Source organism: Ovis aries, chromosome X (assembly GCF_016772045.2).
Source record: "Ovis aries strain OAR_USU_Benz2616 breed Rambouillet chromosome X, ARS-UI_Ramb_v3.0, whole genome shotgun sequence".
Classification (NCBI taxonomy): Eukaryota; Metazoa; Chordata; class Mammalia; order Artiodactyla; family Bovidae; genus Ovis; species Ovis aries.
The window spans coordinates 131,439,972-131,464,220 of NC_056080.1; the positions used below are offsets into that span (position 1 = coordinate 131,439,972).

Sequence of the window (24,249 nt, forward strand, 5' to 3'; positions counted from 1 at the left end):
ATTTACAGTGAGTGCTAAGATGATTGGAAGAAGAGTTGAAAATGGGTCACTTCTGAGTTTTCCTTTGGATGGATGTTTAATGGTCCTTTTCTGTCTCCCAGTGATAAGCAGAGCCATTTGCTAATGTTTTCTCTCTCTGTCATTCTCAGGTAAGCCTCTGAACATCCCTTGCAAAGCATTCTTTGGATTCAGTGGAGAGTCCGGACCAATGATCTACTGGATGAAAGGGGAGAAGTTTATTGAGGAACTTGCAGGTCACATTAGAGAAGGTGAAATAAGGTACAGAACTTGAATTGCTTACTTTTCCATGCTGTTTTTTAGTTAAGCAATGGAACATCCTAGAAAAGCTTCTGCCTAGAATTTTAATTGCAACTCCGAATCATTCCATTTTCTAAAAGCTGATCTAGTGAAGAGAGTAAGGTTGCCTCCCTTAAGAAATGCAAATGTATAAACTTCCAATATAAGGAAGTTTTCTCAGGTTCTAAGAATATGCTATGAGTTATAATGATTCCCTCAAAGCTGCCTAAGCAAATTCCTTTATGGTTTCAAAGCTTAGGCCACTGTTTTCTCCAGTCCCAGCAAAGATCTAAACTTTATAGGTGACTTCAGACCACAGGGAAAATACTCATTTATTCCCTGGGAACAGACAACTTTCATATGTCGTAGGTGCAAAGCTGTGGTGGCAGTAATAAGCTAGTACTTGTCAAAATAACTGTTGACTCTTGTTGAATAGTGTTTAATTTTTCCCAGTACCCACTGCTCATCCTGAAAGTGACTTTCAGGTTAACACATCCCTCAACCTCTTTTCAGTCTCCTCTTACACAGATAACTCCCTGGTATATAGGCATCTATTCTACTGGTTTTCTAATCCTATGTATATGATCACATTTTGTACAATTTGTAAGAGGTAATTTTTTCTACCACATTCAGTCTGTGGGGTTACCCTTTGATTTCAGAGATGGTGACATATAATATACTTTTCTCACTTCAATAGGAATTGGGACTCCACCCCTATTAAGAATCATGAAATGGAAAGTAAATCAGTATTTTAGTGCAGCTAATGTTAAAATGTGTATTTTTTTTACTTTGCTTGTTGAATATATAGCAGTGTAAAACAAAAAATATGCATTATATTATTTACTATCACTTATATTATTAATTTATAATAACTGCCATGACAGTTTCTCTACATGTGTCTACCCAATAACCTCTCTAGGGATTCATAACTCTGAGGGTCTGTTAATCCCCTGAGAATCTATGCAAAAATATTATCTATATGAGCATATTTCTAGGGGAAAAAAAGTACACAAAAATGTACCTGACACTATTAGTCACCACGGAAAAGTGAATCAAAACCATATGATAAGACTTCATACTCACTAGGATGGTTATAATCAAAATGTCAGATTACAACAAGTGCTGGCAAAGACGCCAAGAGATTGGAACCCTCGTACGCTGCTGGTGAGAATGTAAAATGGTGCACGTTCTGAAATTCCTCAAATGATTAAACAAACAGTTACCAACAATTCTCATCCGAGATATAACTAAGAGAAATAAAAACATATATCCACAAAAAAACTTGTATATAAAGTGAGTAGCCATTCCCTTTTCCGGGGAATCTTCCCAACCCAGGGATCGAACCCAGGTCTCCTGTGTTGCAGCCAGATTCTTTACCATTTGAGCCACCAGGGAAGCCCATATAAATAGTCACAGTAGCATTATTCATAATAGACAATAGGTGGAAATAGCCTAAATGACCATTAACTGATGCATAGATAAATAAAATTTGGTATACTCACAGAGTGGAGTAGTGTTGCATGTATAAAGGAATGAATGAAGTAGTTATACACACTACAACATGGATGAAACTTGAAAACATGCTCAATGAAAGTAGTTAGTGACCAAAGACCACATATTATATGATTTCCTTTATATGAAATATCTAGAATAGGCCATCGGTGTTTGCTTAGGCCTGGGGGTATAGAGTAATAAGGGTAAAAACTAAAGTGTATGGGTAGGTTTTGTGATAGATACCATATTGTAACCTAAAATGCACTGTTTTAAAGTGTATAATTCAGTGACATTTAATACATTTACAATGTTCATGCCTGGAAAATTCCATGGACAGAGGAACCTGGAAGGCTGCAGTCCATCAGATTGCAAAGAGTCAGATACTATTTAACAACTGAGCGCAATATTGTGCAAACACCACCATGCTACCGTTTCAGAAATTTTTCATCACCCCAAGAGGAATCTCTATACAATTTGAGTCTTCTCCAACACCACAGTTCAAAAGCATCGATTCTTCGGTGCTCAGGTTTCTTTATAGTCAACTCTCACATCCATACATGACCACTAGAAAAACCATAGCCTTGGCTAGATGGACCTTTGTGGACAAAGTAATGTCTTTGCTTTTATGCTGCCTAGGTTGGTCATAACGTTCCTTCTAAGGAGCAAGAGTCTTTTAATTTCATGGCTGCAATCACCATCTGCAGTGATTTTGGAGCCCAGAAAAATAAAGACAACCACTGTTTCCACTGTTTCCCCACCTATTTCCCATGAAGTGATGGGAGCGGACGCCATGATCTTCGTTTTCTGAATGTTGAGCTTTAAGCCAACTTTTTCACTCTCCTCTTTCACTTGCATCAAGAGGCTCTTCAGTTCTTCTTAACTTTCTGCCATAAAGGTGGTATCATCTGCATATCTGAGGTTATTGATATTTCTCCTGGCAATCTTGATTCCAGCTTGTGCTTCCTCCAGCCCAGCATTTCTCATGATGTACTCTGCATATAAGTTAAATAAGCAGAGTGACAATATACAACCTTGATGTAATCCTTTTCCTATTTGGAATCAGTCTTTTGTTCCATGTCCAGTTCTAACTGTTGCTTCCTGACCTGCATACATTTAATCTTTAAGGTTCCTAATAAGTAATACTTTATTAGACAATTTCAACTTAAGGTTTATGAAATTAATGCAAATTAATTTATTTTAAATTATTCCAGAAGAACACATGTTTAAAATTATTCTCATATATTTGCTTATAGAAGACTTCAGTGGTCACTCTTCATTTCTTAGAGAAAGAAACTGGTCCTCAAAGAGCCAGTAGTAGGTAGAATGGTACAAAGTAGCAAATTTTCCACTACCAAAAAGCACAGAGCTATGTTTCATGATCAAGGGTAGTAGTTATATGAGCCTAAGATAATTATTTCCTGTCTCCCATACATAACTAGTTGAACTTAAAAAAAAAAAAAAGATTTACTGGCACATAATTGACATACAATAAACACACAGTTTAGAGTATACAATCTGTAAGGACTGATTGATAAAAGTATCTACCTATGAAACCATCACCATGATCAAGATATTGAACATATAAATTACCCACAAGTTTCCTGGTACCCCTCTTTATGCCCCTCTTCTTTCAAAACACTTATCTTTCTGTCACTATCAATCACTTTGCATTTTATAGTCTTATATAAACAGAATCATGTTGTATATATTCTTTTTTTCTTAAAAATTACTGTTTTGAGATTTATCTGTCTTGTTACATGTATCAGTAGTTCACTATTTTTATTGCTCAGTAGTATTTTGTTATATGGATGTAAACAGTTTGGTTATTCATTCACTTGTTGATGGACATTTGGGTTGTTTTCAGTTTGAGGTCTATTACAGATAAAGCTGCTCTGGACATACATGTTTGCATCTTTGTTTGCATATATATTTCCTTTATTCTTGGATAAATATCTAGACATATAATTGATGACTTAGATAGTCAGTATACATTTAACTGTATTAATTCTTTGTAAGCTTTTTTTTTAGAAAAACTTTTTTTAGAATAATTTTAGAATTACAGAAAAATTATAGTGTCTTCTTCTCTCTGGGTGCTATAAATTTCACAGATTGAGTAGGTTAAACAACATTTATTTATCATAGTTCTAGAGACTTGGAAGTCCAAAATCAAGCCACCAGCACATTCAGTGGCTGATGAGGGCCCACTTCTTAGTTGATAGTTGGCCTTTTCCCTACTGTATTCTCACTGGGCCTCGCATGGCAAAAGAGGCCAGAGAGCTCTCTGGAGTGTCTTTTATAAGGGCTGCTGCTGCTGCTGCTAAGTCGCTTCAGTCGTGTCCGACTCTGTGCAACCCTGTAGATGGCAGCCCGCCAGGCTCCCCCATTCCTGGGATTCTCCAGGCAAGAACACTGGAGTGGGTTGCCATTTCCTTCTTCAATGCATGAAAGTGAAAAGTCAAAGTGAAGTCGCTCAGTTGTGTCCAACTCTTAGCGACCCCATGGACTGCAGCCCACCAGGCTCCTCCGCCCATGGGATTTTCCAGGCAAGAGTACTGGAGTGGGGTGCCATTGGCACTAATCTTAATTCATTACAGTCTCTTTTGGCTCAGTGGTAAAGTATCCGCCTGCCAATCAGGAGACACAGGTTCAGTTCCTGGGTCAGGAAGATCCCCTGGTGAAGGAAATGACAACCCACTCCAGTATTCTTGCCTGGATAATCCCATGGACAGAGGAGCCAGATGGGCTACAGTCCACAGGGTCACATAAGAGTCAGATACGACACGGCGACTAAACACAACAAATCTCATTCATTAGAGCACCTTTCTCATGAACTAAGCACCTCCCCAGAGCCTCGCCTTCTAGTACCATCCCATTAGGGGGTTAGGATTTCAACAAATGAATTGGGGAAGGAAGAATAAACATTCAGTTTATAGCAGATCATATAGAAAGTTTGTATATACCTCCAATACCCAGTTTTTCTTGTTATTAGCATCTTAAGTTACTATGGTATTTTTGTTAAAATTAAAGAACCAAAATTGATACATTATTATTAACTTAAGTTAATATTTCTCTCAAATGTCCTTATTTTTTACTTTTGCATGCTCAGTCACTCAGTCATGTCCAACTCTCTGCATCTCCATGGACTGTAGCCCACGAGGCTCTTCTGTCCATGGGATTTCCCAGGCAAGAATACTGCAGTGGGTTGCCATTTCCTTCTCCAAGAGATCTTCTTGACCCAGGGATTGAACCCACATCTTCTGCATCTCCTGCATAGGCAGGTGGATTCTTTACCACTAAGCCACCTGGGCAGCCTTCTAACTATCCTCTTTTTCTACAGGATTATCTAACTTTTTCAGAATCTGCTAAACTACACTCAAACGTGGTTATACCATTTCACAGAAGAAAAGTTAGGCCGTGCAGTTGCTCTAGCAGCAAATAACTAGAGTAGTGGGAGACAAAGCACACATATGTGAAATAGTTTAATCCAATCCTAGACATTATATTAAGTACAAAATTAATCAACCAAGTATTAAGTGCTATAGGAAGTCAACCTTTGAGGACTTGCAAAACGTCATTGTTTATTTCATTCTGTTACATCCTATTTTCCACCATCTGCAACCCTTCCTGTAACAAAGGGTACATACCTATATTTGCAGGGGAGGAAAGTAACATGGAAATTGTTTTGAAAATTTCACAAAACCTTACCAGCTAACTAGAGAATGCCAACAAAGAGGCAGGGAATCCTGGCCAAGAGAAACACACAGTCAGCCATTTTGTAATATTAATTATATGATCTATGATCTATTTGGGAGCTTGTGTGGGTGTGGGAATTCCTTCAGGCTATGGCCATTTATGCTAACAGACAAGTTAATTACTAGATTCTGTCTTCTGGCTTCCAAAACCAATGTCCTTGAAAGAAGATTTTTATACCACATGGTGGATTGAAACAAATCTGGTAGCTTTATCAAACATAGTTGCTAATCATACCATTTAGCTCCACCAAGAAAAGATCTGCATTCTTTCATAGCCCACGTGTATTCTCCAAAGGGAACAGTTCTGACAGCAGAATGCTGAAGATGTCAAGTAGAAGATTCCCCTCAAAAGAATTTCTGCAAGCAAAATTTCCATCTGGATGCATGGTTCTACCTCAGGGTATTGTATTTGTTTCATATTTTAATTGAATCACATCTCTTGTGTTGTGCATATATGTCAGAAGTGCACTACCCACTAGTTCTAAGAAGTGGGAATGTAAATAAATTGCTTTCAAGCAGTTAACTTATGGAGAAGCCACCACCACGCAATGGATCTGGCAAGACTAACCACACTGCCTAGGTTCTCCATTACCTGGGCAACAGCTTGAACTTGAAGTGTGTGTTGTACACTTTTTATCTCTTAGTATTGCCTCAGAGGAGTAGAGACTTTGAAGAAAAAAAAATCTACCTAAGGAAAAAGCTTGGATATTTATCAAAGTCTTGATGAAATAATGTTACTCAGACTATAGTCAGTATAGCCTCTTTATTCAGCAGTTCCCTTGTAGTTTGACTAGCATATTTGATCAAATCGTGACCAGGATTTTGGAGTTCTCACTGTTTTCTGGGTTACTCTGGCCGCCATAGTTACTTGTATCTCCTTACTTGCAACCTATTACCAGAGATTCAAACTCCACTCTAGGCATACAGATTCCCCTTTATCTCCTGTTAGGCAGAAATTGGCATAGCCCTAACAAAGTCTATGATGTTGCTAAGAGATTGAGCCCTAAGAAAATTTGAACCTAAATGTAGTATCAAATCACAGCTGCCAGCCTATCAAACTATATCACAGCCTTTCCACAGACTCCAAAAGATGTCATCTGTAGGGATGTTAAGGGAATTTTGCATGAGCAGTAGCATAAACTGCAACTGTGAAGAACTGGTTATTTTTACCTACCATTTTAAAGTCCTTGCAACAAGCTGCTCTCTACAAGCTCCGTGTCTATTTAGACAAATCAAATAATTACTTGGAGGAGAGCCAGTAGAAACTATCATTAGGAGAGGACTTCCTAATTTCTGTCCCTCTGTTTAAAGTTAATGGGAACAGCTTGTGAAGTAGGATAAGAGAGTTCATGAAAAGGAGCAGTCTTTGGGTATGAGCATTCTAGCAAGGCCATCCCAGTTCCACACCTTTACATAATTTCCTTTTGATTAATCTTACCAGAGACTTGAGAATTTAAAAAAATTGCAGCGAGGTATATATTCCACAGTTCTAATAAAAAATGCCAGAGAAATTGAACTAATCCTATTAAACAAGAAATAATAGTCTTTAAGCTTCCCTGCAGGGTTGTGAATTGCATCTGATTGTCGATGGAGACTGCATGAATTTCAGTGCAATTGCTTTGCTCCAATGGAGAGTAATTTTCTATTATAAATTTCACTTTACAAATCTCCCTATCAATAGCTAATGTTTTTCCCCCAGGCAATACCATAAAACAAGTTTACCAAATCTTTTATAATTCTTGACCTGGAAAACGTATTCAATTTATCTTAAGGCTTTTCAGACAAGATTGCTAAAATGCAAATAATACAATTTACTTTCAGTTCCTAAAAGTCTGTAAGTTGAATATGGACTTTGTAAGTTCTGTTTTTTTCACTCGTGCTTCTAGCACTGTCCAACCTTCTGTTTCCATCCATTTTTAACCTTAATGTATACATTTCTTGAGTGAGTCAAATACTCTTTAACAAAGGAGGGAATGGAATACAGGTATGAAAGGATTTTATTCTTAAAATAGGGTGAGTCTATGCTAAAGACACAAAATAACCTGTTAACATCTCACCAATTTAAACAAATAATATGGAGCTGTGAATATAATTTTTTGCCACACAGCCCAAGGCAAAATAAAGGGGTCTGTATTGACAACTTTCCATCATGCTTGTTCAGCGCCTTAAAACATCCCCACCTGCTCTGGCTGCCTCCAAACTGAGTTTAAAATGTCACCAAACAACCCCCAAACACGCACATCATCTCTTCTTTTCTTCCACTCTCAGTTCATCCCACTGGAAGAAGGAATATTAATTGATCACTTTGCCTTTGATTTAAATAAGTTTCTAATCTTATCACACCTATTTGTAAGTATAGATTTCGTAAATCATGAGGAGGCTTCAGTGAAAAGGTAAACTTCATAAGCAGCATGCTGCTGCTAAGTTGCTTCAGTTGTGTCCGGCTCTGTGCGACCCAAGATGGGAGCCCACCAGGCTCCCCCATCCCTGGGATTCTCCAGGCAAGAACACTGGAGTGGGTTGCCATTTCCTTCTCCAATGCATGAAAGTGAAAAGTGAAAGTGAAGTCGCTCAGTCGTGCCCCACTTCGCGACCCCATGGACTGCAGCCTACCAGGCTCCTCCATCCATGGGATTTTCCAGGCAAGAGTACTTGAGTGGGTTGCCATCACCTTCTCCACATAAGCAGCTTAGTTTTACCCAAAGGCAACCTAATGGTCACTTATATGAAGAATGATTTTTGATTAGCTATTCATAGCTACTATTCACAGCTTCACTTCCACAGTGGGTCTTAACCTTGACCTAGGCATAAAATATTTAAAACCTGCCTAAGACATATTTGTTCTCTCTCTTCATTTACTAAACAGATTATAGATGCCTAGTCTCAAATATGGTGTTTTGTGTTATAAGCTTCTCTATGCAAGAACATATAATTAGTAAATAATAAAACTAATTCCTGCATGTTTTTATACTACACAGTATATTGCAAAAAATTTTTGACATCCTAAATTACAGTGAATTTTTATAACATTTGAAATAAATCATATCAGTTTATTTTACACATTAAAAAATCTGAAGTTTAGAGACTGAGAAAGATCAGTTCTTGGGCAGTTGATTCACAGTTCCAATGGAGCTAGAATGACTTTATCAGAACACAGCTAGCAAGAATCCTCAATTGCTCAGAATTATCTCTTGTAGTCCACACTTAGGATATAAAGAGCCAAAACCTGCTTGGGACTGAAAGAGTAAAATTAGTTTGGACTGAGAATAAGCAGTCCAGCTATTAATCAGGCTGGGAGGACAGACAGATAAAGCCAGCTGCAAAGTTAACAGAAAACAGTTTCTCCCAAGGTTGTGAAGCAGTTGTAATGACCCCCACCTCTTTTGAGTGACTACTGCTTTTTTCTCAGTGATCCTCAGACCTGCTTTGCTATTGTTATATTCCTTGGAATACCCAATTAGTAGACCACCTCCACCTCATGACAATACACAATTCCTACTGAATCCTCCTCCATCCCCACCAACTGCCTCAGAAGCTGCAATTAATTCAGAAATTATCCCTGCTTTTTTAGACCATTTTCAATCTTTTGTGAGAACCTAAACATTACAACAATTCTTTCTTCTTCCTTCAATCAAGAAACAACCCACAGGTCCTCTGGAGCATTCCTACCACAGTGGATCCAATCAATAAATCTTTTGTTTGTGTCAGCCTATGAATTTGATCCTGGTCTTTGACTAATAAGGCTTTAACAGGATTTTTTTTTAAAGCAAATGACACTAAAATAAAGATTTTGTTTATTTAAGAGGGTTTTTTTTAAATCTCCTATTAATGACATTCTCAATTATTCCTAGATAATTATTACTCATACTCAGAATAAAGACACAGAGACTTGCAACATATCTAGTCATCAAAGGAGGATTCAGCTTGGTTTAAGGGACTATTTACAATGAAGAGACACTGGAACAGCACATACAATTCAATATAAAACAAAAACAATTCAATTAAAAAATGAGCAGAAAACATGAATAGACATTTTTCAAAAGAGGAAATGCAGAAGGCCAACAGGCACATGACGATATGCTAAACATTAATCATCAGGGAAATGCAAAACCCACAATGAAAGATCACCTTACACCTGGTAGAATGGCTCTTATCAAAAAGAACACAAAAAATGTTGGTGAGGATGTGAAGGAAAAGGAACCCTAGTACACTGTTGGTGGGATTGTCAATTGCTGCAGCCAGTGTGGAAAAATATGGAGGTTCCTCAAAAAACTAAAAACAGAACTACCCTATGATCCAAGAATGACAAGTTTTATTTTATTTTGGAGGAGTCAGTTCTCTTTCCTCTATTTCATGTGTGACTTTAAAAAATTCCAGTTTTATTGAGGTATGATTGATGGATAAAAGTTGTATATATTTAAGGTATACAATGTAGTGTTTTGGTATATGTATACATTGTGAAAAGATTGTCACATTCAACTAATTAACATATCCATCACCACACAGTTATCATGTGTGTGTATGTGGTAAAAACACTTGAGATTTACTCTCCTCTCAAAATTCAAGGATACAGTACAGTATCATTGAATAGTCACCATGCTATACATTAGGTACTCTGAAAGGACTCATCTTATAATTGAAAGTTTGTACTCTTTGACCAGCATTTCCCCATTTCATCCACTGAGCAGCATCTCCCTATTTCTTCTACCCTCCAGTTCCTGATTCTTTAGATCACCATTCTGTTACTATTAGTTTGGCTTTTCGAGAGTCCATATATAAGTAATATCAGACAATACTTTTCAGTATTTTTCATTCTCTGTCAATTTATTTCACTTAGCATAATATTCTCCAAATTCCCCTGCTGCTGCTGCTAAGTCACTTCAGTCGTGTCCAACTCTGTGCGACCCCATAGACGGCAGCCCACCAGGCTCCCCTGTCCCTGGGATTCTCCAGGCAAGAACACTGGAGTGGGTTGCCATTTCCTTCTCCAATGCAAGAAAGTGAAAAGTGAAAGTAAAGTGGCTCAGTCGTGTCCGACCCTTAGTGACCCCATGGACTGTACCCTACCAGGCTCCTCCTTCCATGGGATTTTCCAGGCAAGAGTACTGGAGTGGGATGCCATTGCCTTCTCCGCCAAATTCCCCTATGTAGTTACAAATTGCAAGATTTTCTCTTTTTTGAGTCTGAATAATATTCTATTGTACATATAAACCACATATTCTTTTTCTGTTTACCTACTGATAAACATTAGTTTCCATATCTTGCCTAATATGAATAATGCTGAAATGAACATGAGAAGGCAAATATCTTTTTGAGATCCTTATTTCATTTCCTTTGATATATGCCTAAAAGTGAGATTGCTGAATCATATGGTAGTTCTACTCTAAATTTTTGGAAGAATCTCTGTACTGTTTTCCATAGTGGTTGCACGTTAGTTTAAAGGGTTCCCTTTTCTCCACATTCTTGCCAGTATTTCTGGTAATAACCATTCTAACAGATTTGAGATGACTACATTGTGATTTTTATTTGCATTTCCCTCATGATAGTGAATTTGAGCACCTTTTCATATATTTGTTGGATATTTGTATGCCTTCTTTCGAGAAATGTCTGTTTAGGTCCTTAGCTCATTTTTTTCAAACAAGTTGTCTGTCTGTCTCTCTGTTTTTTATATTGAGTTGTAAAAAGGTCTTTATATATTTTGGATATTAGCCCTTTATCAAATATATGGTTTGCAAACATTTTATTCCATTCTCTAGGTTACATTTTCACTCTCATTTTATAGAGGTATAATTGACATACACCATTATATTAGTTAAGCTCACATAGTTAACATAATTAACTCTTTTTTAAAAACGTGGTGAGAATGTATAAGATCTAATCTCAGCAACATGATTCAACATAGTTTTGGAAGTTTTAGCCACAGCATTCAGAGAAGAAAAAGAAAACTATAAAACACTAATGAAAGAAATCAAAGAGGACACAAATAGATGGAGAAATATACCATGTTCATGAATCGGAAGAACCAATATAATGAAAATGAGTATACTACCCAAAGCAATCTAAGACTCAATGCAATCCCTATCAAGCTACCAACAGTATTTTTCACAGAACTAGAACAAATAATTTCACAATTTGCATGGAAATACAAAAAACCTCGAATAGCCAAAGCAATCTTGAGAAAGAAGAATGGGACAGGAGGAATCAACCTGCCTGACTTCAGGCTATACCACAAAGCTACAGTCATCAAGACAATATGGTACTGGCACAAAGACAGAAACATAGATCAATGGAACAAAATAGAAAGCCCAGAGATAAATCCATGCACCTATGGACACCTTATCTTTGACAAAGGAGGCAAGAATATACAATAGAGAAAAGACCATCTCTTTAACAAGTGGTGCTGGGAAAACTGGTCAACCACCTGTAAAAGAATGAAACTAGAACACTTTCTAACACCATACACAAAAATAAACTCAAAATGAACTAAAGATCTAAATTTAAGACCAGAAACTATAAAACTCCTAGAGGAAAACATAGACAAAACACTCTCTGACATAAATCACAGAAGGATCCTCTATGACCCACATCCCAGAGTAATGGAAATAAAAAGAAAAATAAACAAATGGGACCTAATTAAACTTAAAAGCCTTTACACAATGAAGGAAACTATAAGCAAGGTGAAAAGACAGCCTTCAGAATGGGAGAAAATAATAGCAAACAAAGCAATGGACAAATAATTAGTTTCAAAAATATACAAGTAGCTCCTACAACTCAATTCAAGAAAAATAAACAGCCCAATCAAAAAATGGACCAAAGAAAGAAACAGAGATTTCTCCAAAGAAGACATACAGATGGCTAACAAACACAGGAAAAGATGCTCAACATCACTCATTATCAGAGAAATACAAATCAAAACCACAATGAGGTACCATCTCACACCGGTTAGAATGGCTGCTATCCAAAGTCTACAAACAATAAATACTGGAGAGGGTGTGGAGAAAAGGGAACCCTCTTACACTGTTGGTGGAAATGCAAAATAGTATAGCCACTATGGAAAACAGTATGGAGATTCCTTGAAAACTGGAAATAGAACTGCCATACAACCCAGCAATCCCACTGCTGGGCATACACACCAAGGAAACCAGAATTGAAAGAGATACATGTACCCCAATGTTCATCGCAACACTATTTATAATAGTTAGGATATGGAAGCAATCTATATGTCCATCAGCAGATGAATGGATAAGAAAGCTGTGGTACAATGGAATATTACTCAGCCATTAAGAAGAATACATTTGAATCAGTTCTAATGAGAGGGATAAAACTGGAGCCTATTATACAGAGTGAAGTAAGCCAGAAAGAAAAACACCAATACAGTATACTAATGCATATAGAAGGAATTTAGAAAGATGGTAATGATAACCCTATATGCAAGACAGCAAAGGAGACACAGATGTAAAGAACAGTCTTTGGACTCTGTGGGAGAAGGTGAACATGGGATGGATTTGAGAGAATGGCATTGAAACATGTATATTATTATATGTGAAACAGATCGCCAGTCCCAGTTCGATGCATGAGACAGGGTGCTCAGGGCTGGTGCACTGGGATGACCCAGAGGGATAGGATAGGGAGGGAGGTGGGAGGGGGGTTCAGGATGGGGAACACATGTACACCCATAGCTGATTCATGTGAATGCATGGCAAAATCCACTATAATATTGTAAAGTATTTAGCCTCCAATTAAAATAAATAAATTAAAAATAATCTCAGCAACATTCAAGATTACAATACCATGTTACTGAGTATAGTCACCATGCTGTAAATCAGATCCTCAAAACTTTGTACAACTGCTTTTATTGCTATTATTATTTTAAATAAGCTGTTACCTGTTAGATTAATTATGAATAGGAAAAGTAAGACATTTTACCTTTCTTCACTCCTATCTCTTCTTTTCATTATGAAGATCCAAATTTGACCTGTTTCATTTTCATTTTCCCTTAAGAATTTATTTTAACATTTTTTTACAGTGCAGGTCTACTTGCAACAAATTCCCTCACTTTTTATTTGTCCAAAAAAGTCTTTATTTCTCCTTCACATTGGAAGGAAAGATGGATACAATATTCTAGGTTGGTTGTAAATTTATTTGAACACTTTCAATATTCCACTCCACTCTGTTCTTGCTTATATAGTTCCTAAAGATCTGTTTCTTATTCTTATTCCTCTATAGGTTAAGTTTTTTTTTTCTCCCTCTGAATCATTTCAAGATTTTTCTCTCATTTTTTCCCACTTTTTACAGTTAGAATATGATCTGTCAAGATGTAGCTTTTAAAATATTTACTCTGCTTGATATTCTCTGAACTTCCTGCATCTGTGTTCTGGCATCTTTGGAAAATTCTCAGTTACTATTACTTCTTATATTTCTATTGTTCCTTTCTCTTTCATAGTCTGGTGTTTTGTATTTTGGTAACATAGGGGCAGGAGGAGAAGGGGACAACAGAGGGTGAGATGGCTGGATGGCATCACCGACTCGATGGACATAAGTCTGGGTAAACTCCAGGAGTTGGTGATGGACAGGGAGGCCTGGTGTGCTGTGAATCATGGGGTTGCAGAGCTGGACACAGCTGAGCAACTGAACTGAACATAGACTATATGTATGTTACTCCTTTTGTAGTTATACCTCTGGTGTTCAATATTTTGTTCCTTTTTTGCCATGTTCTCTTCTCTTTGCATTTCAGTTTAGGAGATTTCTGTTGACTGTCTTCAAGATCACTTATTCTTTCTTTGGCCACATCCAGTCTATTAATGGCCCATGAAAGGCACTGTTTATTCCTATTACAATGTCTGTTTTCTAGCATTTCCTTTTGATTCCTTCTTAGAATTTCCATTATTCAGGTTATATTACCAATCTATTGTTTATACTGTTCACTTTTTCCATTGGAGACTAACTTATTAATCATGGTTATTTTATATTCTCATTCTGATCATTCTCTGCCATATATGAGTATGGTTCTGATGGTGGTGTTGTCTTTTCAAAACTTTTTCTTTTTAATATGTCTAATTTTTTTGTTTAAAAACCAGATGTAACATATCAGATAAAAGGAATTGAAGTAAACATGTCTTTAAAGTAAGATTTTATGTTTATGTGGCTAGGAGTTAAGCTGTGTTTCCTGTTTTCTGTAGTTGTAGGTATTCAGTTCAGTCACTCAGTCATGCCTGACTCTTTGCGACCCCATGAATCATAGCACACCAGGCCTCCCTGTCCATCACCAACTCCCGGAGCCTACCCAAATTCATGTCCATTGAGTCAGTGATGCCATCCAGCCACCTCATCCTGGGTCGTCCCTTCTCCTCCTGCCCCCAATCCCTCCCAGCATCAGGGTCTTTTCCAATGAGTCAACTCTTCACATGAGGTGGCCAAAGTATTGGAGTTTCAGCTTCAGCATCAGTCCTTCCAATGAACACCCAGGACTGATCTCCTTTAGGATGGATTGGTTGGATCTCCTTGCAGTCCAAGGGACTCTCAAGAGTCTTCTCCAATACCATAGTTCAAAAGCATCAATTCTTTGCCACTCAGCTTTCTTCACAGTCCAACTCTCACATCCATACATGACCACTGGAAAAACCATAGCCTTGACTAGATGGACCTTTGTTGGCAAAGTAATGTCTCTGCTTTTCAATATACCATCTAGGTTGGTCATAAGTTTCCTTCCAAGGAGTAAGCATCTTTTAACTTCATGGCTGCAGTCACCATCTGTAGTGATTTTGGAGCCCCAAAAGATAAAGTCTGATACTTTTTCCACTGTTTCCCCATCTATTTCCCATGAAGTGATGGGACCGGATTCCATGATCTTAGTTTTCTGAATATTGAGCTTTAAGCCAACTTTTTCACTCTCCTCTTTCACTTTCATCAAGAGGCTCTTTAGTTCCTCTTCACTTTCTGCCATAAGGGTGGTGTCATCTGCATGTCTGAGGTTATTGATATTTCTCCCTGCAATCTTGATTCCAGCTTGTGCTTCCTCCAGCCCAGCGTTTCTCATGATGTACTCTGCATAGAAGTTAAATAAGCAGGGTGACGATATACAGCCTTGACGTACTCCTTTTCCAATTTGGAACCAGTCTGTTGTTCCATGTCCAGGTCTAACTGGTGCAGGTGTAAAAGGCTAAAATTTCCTATAACGTACTTGTTTACATCTCCACTGTTTCTTTCAGTTCTCCTAGAGACCGCTTCTGATACAGGGTCTGAGCCTGGCCATTCTTTCATCTGAAAGCCCTTGACTGGTATGGTGGTAAATATTCTATAACACTGTGATAAAGTCTTAGTCTTTCCATCAGCTTGTGCCTTCAGGCTCTGACCTTTACAAATGCTTCTCAGCTTTCCTCCTTTTCTTAGATGAAACAGAAAGGCTTGAGGAGGCTGGAGTTAGATACTTCTCTTTCCTCCAGTTTCGGTAAAACTTGAAATTTAGGTAATTTAGGCTCTGCTAAAGAAGTTTCCCTTGAGGGCATGTCTTTGTTAAGAAGAAAGAGTGCTCTAGGCTCCTTTCAAGATAGTTGCCTTTCCCTCCTCCCTTGCCCAAAGGGTAAAGGAACATGTCTCTGATCTTCACCCTGAAACCCTGGACAGGCTCTTGGAAGCAAAGCTCATGAAAGTATGAGGCACCCCTAAGATTAGATCTCATGGAGTTTCGTTAACTTTCAAGCTAGTCCATACTAGCCCTACAGTGACTCATCAATTAATTGTTTTTTATTCGTATTGGTTCCTCTTCCTGGGTTTCTGCTCCCAGGGCACTGTGATTCTCGGTCTTTGCCTCACTATCTCAAATTCGCAGAGCAGGAGTTTGCCCTGTGACCTCAATTCTCTGATGGACCTAAGAAGAGTTGTTGGCTTCCATTTTGTTCACTTTTTTCTTGTTTTAAGGGTGAGAGTGAAAACTTCCAAACTTTTCTATCATGACTTTTTAAATAATAGGTCTTAACAATAAAACTTTTAAAAGTAGTGATTTCTGTTACCTGAATTCAGTATTTTTTATTTTGTCAGTATTCACTGTTGCCTATAACTTGCCTTCAATATTAACCCTTGGAGTGAGATACTTCTGAAGTTATTTGAAGTATATCCCAGGATCCCCTCATTTGTATCCCCCATTCCAAAACCAGTCCCTTCAGTGTCAAACATTCTGCGAAAACCTATTTCTGTCTTCTCTCCTAGAAAATGCTTCCTTCTTCCTTTTGTTTAGGCAGAGTCTTCTTAAGCCATCTCCAGCTACTTCAGTAAATAATAGTCTGTTCTTGTTGTTTTTTTGACATTCCATTGTAAGCATGACTACACCACCCTGTTTTACCTCATTCCCCCTATAATTTTTTCAGCTATGTAGATTTTGTTCCCTTGTTTAAATGTTAATGCTTACTGGGAGCAGGCACCTGATCTTTTAATGCTTACATTTCTCTAACACCAGTATCTATCCCAGAGCTAGGCACTTAGGGGAATGACAAAGAATCATTGATAGATTGTTATATATCAGTATTTGTTAGGAAATTGTGACTGCTCTGCAGAGTGATTTATAGACGTAACACCAACTTGCTCTTTAATTCCAAAACAGCAAGTCCCCTCTATATTTTCAAAAGCTGATAATTAAGACACCTCATATATATTAATAGATGGATGAAGGATCATTTTTCAAATCCTCTCTCCAGATTCTTTCTGCAGCCTGTGAAGAGCTGTTTTTGGAAACTGCATTAGAAATGAAGAGGGAAAGGCTTGGTCTGGCGGGACAGGATCAGCTTTCTGCCTCATGCCTGGCAAAGGCTGTGGCTGCCCTACACGTGAAGCTTTAAATCAAATTTAACTTGTGGTGCTTAAGCAGCTTCTGGCATTAAAGGGGGTTATTCCATAGAGGGTCACACAGAACTAAAAAATTGCATATAGTGCGATTTGCACATAGCAGGGAGAAAATGGAGTAAAATTCAACATAAACTGTGAAGACAGTAAATTCCCATTTTTCCTTGTTTAGGTTTATGTTGGGATAGGGGAAAGAGAGGAGAACTGCAAGTTTAGCCAAGAAGAAAAATATTAATAGACTACCAGCAAAATACGATTAAGAAAATTCTTATACTAAGGAGATGTATTCAAGTTATAAATGCTAGTATTATAAACTCTCTGATATGTATGTTATTGGAAGGTAACAGAAATAGGGTTAATTTTAAAAATATGTATTGGGGATATAATCTGTGTTTAGGATTTCAGTATGGGGGAGTCTCAGATTCCAAGAACTCCCTTCCACCAACCCAACTTTAAGCCTTCCCTTTTCTCAGAGGGAATCCAGAAGAGATTCATCCAAGCCAAATTTAAGTATCAACATGTATAAATACAAATATATTTGGAGGAACCAAAATTTAAACAGCTTCCCTTTGGATAATGAAATGTTGGTGTTTAATAACATTCATTTGCACTTGCATCTGCTATTTAATCTTAAAATCACTTTAAACCATTTTACCCCCACAACAAAGTTAAAGAGGGTAGGTATTTTTCCCAACTTAAAGATGAGTTATATTAAGGCGCCATTGAGTTAATTACTTTGTAAGAATCCAGCTTGAGCTTGTAAGTGGGAGGCCCATATTTATAACCCAGTTTTTGCTGAGTACAGTTGTCTTTTCCAACTTTATGCTAAATGCCAGTACATCAGAATGTTCTTCACTGCCTTCAGAACCAAGTATCCAAAAAGGAGATGAGAATTTCCCTCTTGCAAATTCATATATTTAACAACCTCACCCTAGACCTTAATGGCAGGCTTTCCACTACTTAGACTCACAATTTGCTCTTTCTCTGGTTGAAAGCAGGAGATAGAAAGTAAAAGTCAACAGGGTACCCACTTTCACCTCACCCAGGAGGCAGCTGGCCACTGGTGAGAATATAGCTCTCCAAAGAAACAAGAGACGCACCCCTCAGGAAAGTTTCCTGGCAACTCAGCTCCTCTGTGAAGAACAACTGTTACTGGCCATTCAAGACCTGTAACCTCACTTGAGAAAGCAAAAGGCAGAACTATGAAAAAAATACACATAAGGCAGTTTCTCTTGTGTGGGTAGGAGGGTGCAGAGGGAAGGAGAAAGACAAATGGCGAGCAATGTCGTGGAGGGGTGGGAAGCAGAGCCCCAGTAGTACATTGGAGGATTAGGGGTATATGCCTGCATTGGACAAAAGGCAGGAGAAAGTAGAGAACAGTCTTCTTATTGATATTTGGGGATAGAATGCCACTAACCACCCTTGGTTTATTTCTTATCAAGCAATTCTTTTCAAGGTCCCCCTTTATAACTGTCTTACCCCCTGTTGTCAAAACTCTAATACAAACCCTACATTTCTACAGATTTTTCCCCTTCATGTCATGATGCAAAAATCCAATTTGTTTTCATAAGCTCAGCTTAGAATATGGAGCCCAGTGTTTCTTCCTGTTTGCTACACAAATCATACTGGCTTCATTTATCAAAGCGTAGTGGCATGTTAATATTTCTTTTTGCTGAGTGAATTCCTCACTTTTTTCCTTTCCCATCTGATCTTCACATTAAAAGTCACTTTTTGTGTTTTCTTTTTGAAGTTTCTGCACATACACCCATCAGCCTACTGGAGACCTTAATGAGCTACATAACTATCTTCAGTCTTTGCATGACTGGGCTCTCCCCAAATCAAACCAATTTAGCCAAGAGTACTTTCCTTTATTTCAGGCTCCTCAAAGAGCATCTTGGAGAAAAAGAAGTTGAGTTGGCACTCATCTTTGATTCAGTGGTGGAGGCTGACCTGGCGAATTACACCTGCCATGTGGAAAATCGAAATGGACGAAAACATGCCAGTGTTCTGCTGCGTAAAAAGGGTATTCATTTTTATAACTGTTACTATAGTTTGTTTAGCTACGTAGTAACTGTTGAAGTCAGGTATGTTTCCTGGCCTGATCTTATTATCCAGTATAAATTTCTATTAATTATTCTTTTATTTTTAAGGAAAAATCTCTCTTTTGCTGTGGATATTACCATAAAATGCCTATGGTCTTTCATATCATTAGAAAATGGACAGATGACATGAAATACTGTTAAACTGTGTTAAATCCAGTGAGATTGCTGGGCCATATGGTAGTTTTATTCCTATTTTTTAAAGGAATCTACATACTGTTCTCCATAGTAGTTGTACCAGTTTGCATTCCCACCAACAGTGTAAGAGAGACTCTGTGACAGCCTGGAGGGATGGGGTGGGAAGGAGGTGGGAGGCGGGTTCAGGATGGGGGGAACAAATGTATACCTATGGCCGAGTCATACTGATATATGGTAAAAAACCATCACAATATTGTAAAGTAATTTGCCTCCAATTGAAATAAATAAAAATTTTTAAAAATTGAGATGAAAAAATACCTTGGTTATAAGTATTACATAAAATTTGATGGGCATTGATATTTAAATTTTTCTCTATAGTTCACCTTCATCTTATATTGCTTAGATGAAATACTAGAGGTTTTACTATTAGATAAGAAACAGTCACTTATTAAATTCCCTGTCTAGAATTATAGAAATAAGGACTAGTATCATAGAATATTTTACCATTGTTATAATGTAGATTATGAACAGTATTTCATGAGATGACCTGGTGTTCAAGGCCTTTAGCAGGTGCATATAGTTTTAAATAGTTTGGCCTTTATGTAGATCACTCTCCAGAGATGACTCCATATGGGGTAGAAATTGCATATAATGGGCAAAGAAAAGAAACTATAAATTTACAAATAAAAGAGAGAAAAGTAAACATAGGAATAACAATTCTGGCACCTGGAGCAGCTTCCGAGATTGGCTCTTGCCCTGCCACGACTCCTGATTACTGCAAAAGACAAAATACTTTCTGTATATGTGCACCTAGCGCAGGTTTTGTAAATGTAACTGAACAAATGTTCTCAGTGTTCTTCTAGTCTAGGCTACAGAGCAATAGAACAGATTCAATCAGCAAGGTCACTAGTTGTACCTTGTAGCCAAGATAGAATTTCTATTTTCCCACCAGCTCGAATACTTGACCTTGCCCAGAAGCTCTAGGAGAAGCAGAGAAATGTCATTAGTCTGAGAATAAAGCTTTTATCTCTTTAGCACCATTTCTTACTATGCTGGACATGATTTTATTTTAAAACAATGGAGTGTTTAAGTATAGAGGAGTCTAACATGGACAGTGAAGAGACCCTGCTTCAGGAGATTCCAGTGCAGTCACTGACTTAGCTGCCTGCCTTAGTAGGACTAACTTGTCTGATTAGACAGCCTAAACCTTAGTTTCCTCATCTATAAAATAGGGGTAATAATACCTACCTTGCAGAGTCACTTTGAGGTTCAAATAATAATGATATGATATGAAGTATATCATGCTCAAAGTGTTATTAAATGGAATTTGTATGCACTTAGCAACCACTTGTCCACCTACATGAAAGGCAGACATTGATCATGTCCAAATAACCTTGTTGCAAGGATAGTTTTGTTCCTGTTCATCTCACTCTCATTTTAGGCTTAGAGATCCTCCAAGCCAGACTCGACTGCACCTAAGTATCCTCAGTAACTTGGGCAGTGTCTCACCACTAATAGGCACTTAGAATCCCTTCTGGTTAATGAAAGAATAATGCTCTCTTTTATTATTGAGGAGCATGTATAGCAAGTATTGTGTTAGGTATTAGGAAATAGACATCCTTAAGTCTGCATGGGGTTTATAGTCTGCAGGGCAGTGAGGGTACAAAGAAAGACAAACCTTACTCATGAAACAAAAAATTGCACAAAATATATGAAGTGGTTACAATTAAAAACTTTCTCAGAGGAAAAATAATGAGGAGGGTCTTATCATATAGTCAGTCAGTAGAGGTAGAAATAGCCTTGAGTTTTAAAATAAATCCATTTTCCTTTGATATGTAAAGTTACCACTAGCTGCCCTTCACTTCCAATAATCTGATACTAGAAACCAAGGTACACTCTAAAACTGCTGCCTCCCCTGGCTTCTAAAAGGAAATGTGTCTAAATCATGAATAACTGAGAATATTAATCCCCATCTTTCTAAACATTAGAGTTCCCCAGGTTTCAGGTCCCCTCTTCTCAGTCCCTAGATGATTTCATTCCATCTCCACCTCAGTTTTGCTCATGATTTATTTGCTGCCATCTCCCAAATTTGTCTTCAGCTTGGACTTCTCGCCTAAACTCCAGAGTTGTATTCCTAACTGCCTATTCCACAGCAATTCAAAAACTCCACTAGTAAGCATATCTAGTAGGCATATCAAGCTTCACTTGTCCCACACAGGATTCCTGATTTCTCCTCCCTATAAACTTGATCCTCCAGTTGCCTTCTCCATCTCCATCACCATCCTTCCAGTTGCTCAGGCCAAATGTCCTTGGAGTCATCCTTGACTTTTTCTTTTCTATACTCACACATGCTTTATCTAGTTTAGCAGGAAGTTCAATGGCTATGCCTTTACAACACATCTACACTGAGCACTTTCCCCACCTTTATTGTTACCATCTAAGTCTGAGCCACCAGCATCAATTACCTGGCTCACTGCATTTCCCCCCTAACTGGTCTCCCCACTTGCCCCTTGTTCCCTTACAGTCTAATCTCAACACAGTATCTGGATTCATCCTTTAAATACTCAGGTCAGATCGTATCATTTCTCTAGTCAGAACCATCCAATTACAGAACCTTCAGTTCCCTGGTAACTCAGTCGGTAAAGAATCTGCCTGCAATGCAGGAGATGTGGGTTTGATCCATGGGTCTGGAAGATCCCCTGGAGAAGGGAGTGGCTACCCACTCCAGTATTCTTGCCTGGGAAATCCCAAGGAAAGAGGAGCCTGGTGGGCCCAAGTCCATAGTATCACAAGAGTCAGACCTGATGTAGCAACTAACCACACCACCACCACGCTAATGAAACCCCAAATCTTTGCCATGTCCTCCAAGACATTTCTGATCTCATTTTCTACCACAATCTGCCTTAAACTTTGCATACATTAGCCTCCTTTTTATTTCTCATGCTCACCAAGCATGGTCCTGGTTCCTGATCTTTGCACTTGCTACTTCCTCTGCCTGGAACACTCTGTCCCCAGCAGTTCCTATGACTCACTCGCTCTTTTCTTACAGGTCTCTGTTTAAATACTACCTATTCAATAGGCCTTTCCCTGGTCACTCTGTATAAGATAGTACTACCCAATCTCTTTCTTTAAAACATTCTTTTAACCTTATTGAGTTAAAAAAAAAGTGAAAGTGTTAGTCACTCAGTCATGTCCGACTCTTTGTGACCCCATGTACTGTAGCCCACCAAGCTCCTCTGTCCATGGAATTATCCAGGCAAGAATGCTGGAGTGGGTAGCCATTCCTTTTCCAGGTGATCTTCCCGACCCTGGGATCAAACCCAGGTCTCTTGCATTGCAGGCAGGTTCTTTACCATCTGAGCCATCATATAAAACTGACAAACAAAATTGTAAGATATTTTAAGTGTACAACATGATGATTTGTACGTTGTGAAATGACTCCCCCCTCATTGAGTTAATTAACAATCACCTCACACATCTACCTTTTATTTCTGTGTGTGTGAGAACATTTAATTTCTACCTTCCTGGCAAATTTCAATGATACAATCCAGTGTTACCCACTATTGTCACCATTTTATAGCTTGGCTCCTCCAACCATATTCACCTACTTGAAATCTGTGCCCTTTTACTAATCTCACCCTATTTTCTCCCTGACCCTCCATCCCCTGACAATCACTTTTCTCTTTTCTGTTTCTATGACTTCAACTTAAAAAAAATCCCACGTATAAGTGACATCATACACTATATTTAGCTTTCTCTGTCTGCCTTATTTCACTTACCATAATGCACTCCAGGTTCATCCATGTTGTAGCAAATGACAAGAATCTCTTTCTTTATTAAGGCTGAATAATATTCTGTTGTGTGCTGTGCTTAGGCACTCGGTCGTGTCCGACTCTTTGTGACCCCAAGAACTATAGCCCACCAGGCTCCTCTGTCCATGGGGATTCTCCAGGCAAGAATACTGGAATGGGTTGCCATGTCCTCCTCCAGGGGATCTTCCCAACCCAGAGAGCAAACACAGGTCTCCCGCATTGCAGGTGAATTCTGTAGTATCTGAGCCATTTGGGGAAGCCTATTCCGTATCTATTCATCCATTGATGGACTACCCATCACATTCTTTTCCCTCTCACTTGGCTCTATTTCTGTTTACTTTATTTACTACTATCTGATATCATATTCCATATTTGTTTTCTACTTGTCTCCCCTGACACCCGATACACACATTAGAATGTAAACTTCATAAAAACAGGGACTTTTCCCTGCCTTACTTATTGCTGTATCCCAAGCACGAAGAATATACTAAGTGCTCAAAGGCATTTGTTGGGTGAAAATGGTCCTCCTAGATGACTAAAGCACTTAGGTGGAGGATGGATGATAAGGACTGGTAAAGAGAGGATTTCCATGAGATCTGGTCTTGACTGGTATCTAATTTGGGTTATCTGAATGCATTTCTCTTTTCAAAACATTAAATTTCCAGATTGGGGGATAAAAACACAAAGACCTCAATAGCCAAGTAGATATGGCAATTAAAAGAAAAGGAAGGCTGGGTATTAAACACAGGTTACAGAAAACATGCTGTGCTTTAAAGGGCACTCATTACTCTTTCATAGAAGATTACTGTCGTGCTTGCTGAA

The 24,249-nt window shown here is 38.2% G+C and overlaps 1 protein-coding gene across 1 annotated transcript in view; it reads left to right on the forward strand.

The window, feature by feature from the left end:
* IL1RAPL2 (interleukin 1 receptor accessory protein like 2) overlaps window positions 1-24,249 on the forward strand; it is a 1,188,406-nt gene that overhangs the window by 1,137,188 nt on the left and 26,969 nt on the right. The window contains exons 7-8 of the mRNA XM_060407601.1: window positions 150-279; window positions 19,256-19,401. Coding sequence (XP_060263584.1) covers window positions 150-279; window positions 19,256-19,401 — 276 coding nt within the window. The remainder of the gene's footprint in view (window positions 1-149; window positions 280-19,255; window positions 19,402-24,249) is intronic.